Source organism: Frankliniella occidentalis, unplaced genomic scaffold (assembly GCF_000697945.3).
Source record: "Frankliniella occidentalis isolate FOCC.00 unplaced genomic scaffold, Focc_3.1 Scaffold21, whole genome shotgun sequence".
NCBI classification, from domain to species: domain Eukaryota; kingdom Metazoa; phylum Arthropoda; class Insecta; order Thysanoptera; family Thripidae; genus Frankliniella; species Frankliniella occidentalis.
This window is the reverse complement of record NW_026267151.1, coordinates 54,770-60,758: the sequence shown is the minus strand read 5'-3', so window position 1 is coordinate 60,758 and position 5,989 is coordinate 54,770. Positions and strand designations below refer to the sequence as shown.

Below are 5,989 nucleotides of genomic sequence, written 5' to 3'. Positions count from 1 at the left end.
AAGCTTTCGGGCAATTTTCACAACATGGAAGGTGTTCAAGCCACATTTTCAAATGTAATACAGCAGAGTTACATCTTTTGGTCAAACATTTCCTTTTGAATGTAATTAAGCCGTGTACATTGCCATTATTTGTAAATTTGTTTTTCTTGTAACTATAGAAAGGTGGGAAAGATTACTACCAAGCACTGTATGTCAGATGCAGACAGTATTTATGAACAAAGAACTAAGGTGAGCTAACATGGTATTTCACAGATCACAGACACACAAGATATAGATTAGCCAATGAAATAGAGATTTGTAAATATTTTAACTAAGATACAATTGTGGTAATCAAGATTGCCCTAACATTTTTATGAACATCACCAGAACTTGAGTGCTGAAATACTAAGATAAGAACTATTAAAGAGAGCAATTAAGTAATTTTTTTAGGAAAACTGGGATTGTAAAAAAAAAAAAAAAAAGATGCCTAAGGAATTTGCCAGGCTTCTTACAGAGCAAACAATCGCTCAATGTGAAAAAAGAAGGAGTCCTCACAAAAAAAGCAAAGAATTAGTACACAAGAAAATTGGTAAACAGAAACTTATTCTTTACCCTACAAAGTGCATGCAATGAATGAAACACATTTTCATCTCTTTCATGGGACGCTAATGTGAGGTCAAGAACAAGTAAGAGAAGGTAATATTTAAACGTGACCAGAGAAAAAACTATCAATGATTTTGAAAAATACAATATTCACACAAATTAATTTACATCAGAGTATTACTACAACAGTCAACAAAAAATTTAAGTTACCTAGCCTTGAGAATAGGTGAAATCTGAATTTAAAAATAAATGGCAACAGATAACAAAATAGATGAAAATCCAATAGAATAGAACAAGAGGACAGGTGACAATGTACAAATATGATGCCTTATGTACAGATTATTGAAGTAAGAAGAAAATATAAGAAAAAAATGTTACAGAGATGATGTCTACCAGATGGCTACTTATCAAAAATCAAAATTTACCTGACTTAATTTTGCTCCTTTCCACCCCACACAAATACAATAATGCTGAAAAAGTTGAATCAACAACTCTTGTTCATCAAGGAATTCAATCTTTTCGACTCTTTGTCGTTCAATACCTGGTATATTGTCATACACTTCTACCATGTCCCAAGCCTGTGTGCCTTCCCAATTGTTGTCAGTAAATCTGCAAATAAGATAAAATATCTAGAGTTTACCTAGAAACAATTAATTTCCTCTAATGTAAAATAAAGTTTAAAGTAGTAAAGAATTACCTTCTGCGTTGAGAGTCTAAATTTTGGCAAGCAGAAACACCACTCAGAGAACATTGGCGAAGGCGTAGGTTCTGTTTCATTACTTCCCCAAAGCGGTCATTCATATTGATCTGTTATGAAGGCAAACCAACATAGGTGTGAACATTCAAATACCAGATTCCTTCTTGATCTTGTTGATAACAAAGTCAGAAAAGTACCTGCTCATAGTTAATGAAGGCAACAGACTCAAAATTGACAGCAATCCATGTTAAGACTTCATCAACAGATGAACTATCAATGTAGACTAGAACACATTCAGCAAGAAATAATGTAGGTAGTGAGAAATCAATCTCGCATTGTTCAAGAGCGGCAACGAACTCTGAACGTTGCCTAAGGTCAACACCAACAATGTGATAGTTTCCAGCATGCAGCTCTGTGGCACCACTGAACGCTTTACCCTCTGAAACAGTTAAGTGGTTAGATAAATAGCAATGTTAACTTGTGACTAATGTTAATACACATGAGTTAAACATTAGCCATATGTACCTCCTAAATTCAATTTGTCCTGCAGAGGCTTGTTGCGCTTTATATAATGGCATTTCCGAGCTGTCACAGATGGGAAATCTAAGTCAATGAGTTTTGTAACAGCTTTTCCAGCATCAAGGAGACGCCAGTAGAGTGTGTCAAACCCTGCACCTAAGTTCACAATTTGACAGTTTGAATTGGTTAACTGCAACATGAAAAATATGTCATTTTTAGAGGAGAGAAAAATTTATACATCTCAGGCTGATTGTATTCATATCAAAAGGCAACACAACTTAAAATTTATTCCCACACCAGAAAAAAAAAACAAAAAACATTTCTTTCACATAAACAAAACATCATTCAAATTTTATTTACCTTAAGAAATTTTTCAACAAGCAGTTCTATGCCCCTCTTCCTGGCGAAATAGCCTCGGTTGATTTCTGGCGGCTTCCTCTCAGCAGAGCGTGCGAAGTAAAAGAGGTATGGGTCCTGCCAGTAACCTAGCTGCACAGCTGACTGCTTGCATTCGGTTGCATCGTCGTTGGTGAGTTGCACCGCCTCGTCGTTCGGCACTCGACTCATTCTTTTTGCTTCTTACTACCTTATCTAAACTAAAAGTCATTCACGGATTTCCTTGTCATTCGAATAATAAACACTACCAACAACAATTTGTTTAGGGAGCTAGCTACTTCTGCTGCTGGCGGCCGCCCGTCAACAAACGGTTAGGCAAAACGCGCATCACCTGACACACCTACTCGCAGTAAGTTCCCCAAGAGGCCGTTTCACCCGCTGAAGCGCTAGTCGCGCTCCATAAGACGACAGCCTTTTGCCCTCGCTAGCTTTTTCATGACTTTTGCCTCTTTTCTCTACTTTTTACAATATCAAAATATATTTTTTTTTTTAATGATATTTTTATCTGTGCTGAGTTATGCAAAATTTGCCTAGCCTTCCCATGCAAAGCGTAATCTTACATCACCGGAGACAAAGCTGGCTTTGCCAGAGTTATTGAGTAGCACATTAATTTTGATCCGGGAAAAGTTATTACTTTCAGTGTTTGACATAAATCTTAGGAAAAGTATAATGAACTATGCTTCAAATTTTGTACTATAACACAGTGAAGAGGTGTCAAACTCCATACAAATTATTCCTTGAAAGGCACACATGGGCACACAACTGCAGTTTTTGCCCTGAATTGTTCGTATTATTTATTTATTTACTTTAATGTCAGCAGAGTGTGTTTAGGATATGATGTGAGAACATTGTGGTGATGCACTGTGGTATTGACCTTACATTTAAGATCTCATGCACTGTCTGTGCTTTTCACAAAATAATAACTTTCATAACAATTAACAAGTTCATTTATTTAACATTTGTAGTACAGTAACAGTACAGTAGGAATGTGATGGTAACATTTCAATATCTATTTAGGAATTATTTGGGAATTACAATTAGTTTTGTTCAACAGTGAAACCAGCTGCTAGAGTAAAGAGCAAACTGAACCATCTAATATTTAATTTGTTTTGGTACAGTTGGACCATTTCATGGGTAACGAGAGGTGAGGTGGTTAAAAGTAACTTGTAATATGCAATCACATTCTCTTTGACAATTCTAGAAATCAAGCAGACAAATCATAGCCGAGATCTCATTAACTAATATACACATTTAAAATAAATAAAACCCTCTGGAAGCACACAATCATATGTTCTTATGTCAAACTTGATACATTACATCAATAATCATTTTAAATTAAGACTTAAGGCCTGTGAAGAGTTAAAAGAAAACAGCATAAAATTACTAGAAACTTTTTACACGATGGAAGGACAGACTGAGATGCGACTACTCAAGCTTTCCTTCAGTCTTTCAAACCCCTAATAAAGATACAATACACTGCAGCACCATCCTTGAAGAAGGTATGCCTTCATTAAATTTCTAAGTGCCTAGTCTCTGTTCACATCTGTTGTATCTTCTAAGTAAAGTAACAAAATTTAGCACCGAGACATTGTGATGGCTATGTAGTGGTCTAGAGGGGAGGAAAAGATAGCAAGATAGAGTTCCCAAAGTATGACCAAATATGTATGATCCACTTATGAATCAAGTTTTCATACTTACAGAAATTCAGTGACTCTTGAATGCCATGGTAAAAATCCATACAGGGAGAAGATATCACCACAATAAAAGGCAAGCTCTGGTTCTGGAACTCCTGATTCCTTCATAACATATTTGCTGAACAATTCTAAATCCACCTCATTTGGGGAAAGTTCTTTGGATAGCACCTCCTCGCAAATTTGTTTTGCAACTCTCACAATACCAGGCTTACCATCTGATATATCTAACAACATGATGTGTGGAAATTGTTTTCCGGCATATCCTGCAAAAGTTAAAAATTTATTAATACAATGAGCAAATTTTGTCAAGCTTTGGATATATGAAGGATTGAAAAAAGAAAAAAGTAAAGCAAGTGGAAACGCTTTAATACCATTTATATAACCATTTGTTTTTGGAATATGACTTTTCACTTTGCATGCTGATATTAATGCATCATCCAGAGCAAATTTGTTTTTCTTCAACTGGCCTGTAAATAGAAAAGGAAAACTTCAATACTGCAATTAGACGGATTACAACACATTCTACTGCTAGCAATTTTTTGTTTTTATTTTGGGTGCTGGCAAGAAAATGAACACATTAATGGATGATTATGGTTGCCACTGGATGGAAATTTAAAACTGGCCTCAAAAAAAAATCACTAGCAGCTGAATGAGGTCAAATGTTTATTTGGAAATAACAATAAAAACAAGAAATAAATAAAAGGGTGACTGAAATACTCATCCAATCCAAAGTTCTTGGCAATTAGTAAATAAATTTCATCATACACAAACGGGGTTCAGAATAAATAATTACATCTGACAATAATGGAGATTCATCGCAAATTTCACAAGATAAATTTTAATTTTAAAGAAGAGAGGAGTGTAAAACAAAACATGGACAATCCTCGAATTGAAATGACAGGCCAAACTAGGAGGGTCGAAATTTAATGCCGCATGTTTTAATTACAAATACACACTCCAGAATAAGTAAACGCCTATAAACTATTAAGTAGTATATTTTTCTGCCTATGTGGCAAACTTGAACCTGAGAAATTCGTAGTCAACAAACACAGTACTTTCAACACCACACCTGAGGACAACATAACCTACACATGTCCCTAAGAACTTGTCTGCCCCGTTGGGGACCGGCCACGAAACTTCTTTCTTTGACATGACTTGACGTGCCTACAGAATACATTTAGAAGAAGAAACTCACCCGAAGGATCGTAGAAGCTGACATAGGTTGCGCCGGCGGCGTGACACCACAGGGCCAACCGCACAACGTCTCTGACAGACACCACTTCGGGGCCTAGGATGACGGCCAGGTGCGAGAGGGGCTTGTCCAGGACCTTCCTTTCTTGTCGCACGTACTCGATCTCCGCCTCCAGGCCCCTTGGGCTGAAGAAATAATCTTCCAAATGTTGTCGGGCGCAACGGAGGGCGCGCCGGGCCTCACAGTAAACGTCATAGATCACGTGAATTAGCACCAGGATAGCTCGAAATAAGTTGAAAGCCATCTTTTTCGGTATGTCGTCCGGGACACAAGGCACGCTCGTCTAGATTTGTCTCAGTTCGTGCGCCCTGACAACGCCACCATCCTGCACACTGGCCACCTCCTCGCACATCACACCCGTCGACGACGACGCCAAGTGTCCGAGTCCTCACTATTCGCTCACGCTCACTCACACGTATCTCATACTCTCCTATTCGGTTTCCGCCTCCTTCCCGGCTGCCGCTGCCGCTACGCCGCTACGCCGCGCCGCGAGCCGCGCTTCTGACCCGCGGGCCGCGCGGGCGCCGCCTTTACGATTCGGTTCGCGCAGCCCGTCTCTCTCGCACGCGCAAGCGCTCGCGATGTGGCGGTGGCGGTCGGGTAAGGTGTCTCTTCATAAAATGACCCGCCGCAACTCGCCTGCGAGGGAGAGAGAAGAGCATCGTCACGAGAGCAAGAGGGATGCATGCATGTTGTCCAACTCCACCCCCTTTTCCCCGTCCCACCCCCTACCCCCAGTTCCCAGTTTCCCATCTCTGTTGCTCCTGCGGGCAGTTGTAACATGTTGCGAGGGCTCTGCTCCAGCCGAGTAAGACGTTAAGGAAAAATACAGAGATGCTGAGGTCGACC

General features: G+C 39.1%; 2 protein-coding genes across 2 annotated transcripts; both read right to left on the bottom strand.

Moving 5' to 3' along the window:
* Window positions 1-2,555, bottom strand: LOC113204614 (leucine carboxyl methyltransferase 1). The gene is made up of 5 exons (XM_026419849.2): window positions 2,159-2,555; window positions 1,805-1,988; window positions 1,477-1,718; window positions 1,280-1,389; window positions 1-1,191 (listed from the first exon to the last, which is right to left on the bottom strand). The coding sequence occupies exons 1-5, from the start codon at window positions 2,363-2,365 to the stop codon at window positions 990-992; spliced, it is 945 nt and encodes a 314-aa protein (XP_026275634.1). The 5' UTR covers window positions 2,366-2,555; the 3' UTR covers window positions 1-989.
* A 563-nt stretch (window positions 2,556-3,118) lies between these two features.
* On the bottom strand, window positions 3,119-5,675 carry LOC113204615 (dehydrodolichyl diphosphate synthase complex subunit NUS1). Its single transcript, XM_026419850.2, has 4 exons — window positions 5,084-5,675; window positions 4,260-4,355; window positions 3,893-4,151; window positions 3,119-3,803 (listed from the first exon to the last, which is right to left on the bottom strand). The coding sequence occupies exons 1-4, from the start codon at window positions 5,382-5,384 to the stop codon at window positions 3,713-3,715; spliced, it is 747 nt and encodes a 248-aa protein (XP_026275635.1). The 5' UTR covers window positions 5,385-5,675; the 3' UTR covers window positions 3,119-3,712.
* Between the last annotated feature and the right edge of the window lie 314 nt (window positions 5,676-5,989).

Coding starts and splice junctions, on each gene's coding strand:
- LOC113204615 (XM_026419850.2), bottom strand. CDS start 5,384: ATGGCTTTCAACTTATTTCGAGCTATCCTGGTGCTAATTCACGTGATC. Junction 4,152..4,259: donor AACAAATGGTTATATAAATG/GTATTAAAGCGT, acceptor TAACTTTTGCAG/GATATGCCGGAAAACAATTT. Junction 3,804..3,892: donor TCAAGAGTCACTGAATTTCT/GTAAGTATGAAA, acceptor CCTCCCCTCTAG/ACCACTACATAGCCATCACA.
- LOC113204614 (XM_026419849.2), bottom strand. CDS start 2,365: ATGAGTCGAGTGCCGAACGACGAGGCGGTGCAACTCACCAACGACGAT. Junction 1,989..2,158: donor TTGTTGAAAAATTTCTTAAG/GTAAATAAAATT, acceptor TTCATGTTGCAG/TTAACCAATTCAAACTGTCA. Junction 1,719..1,804: donor GGACAAATTGAATTTAGGAG/GTACATATGGCT, acceptor TAACTGTTTCAG/AGGGTAAAGCGTTCAGTGGT.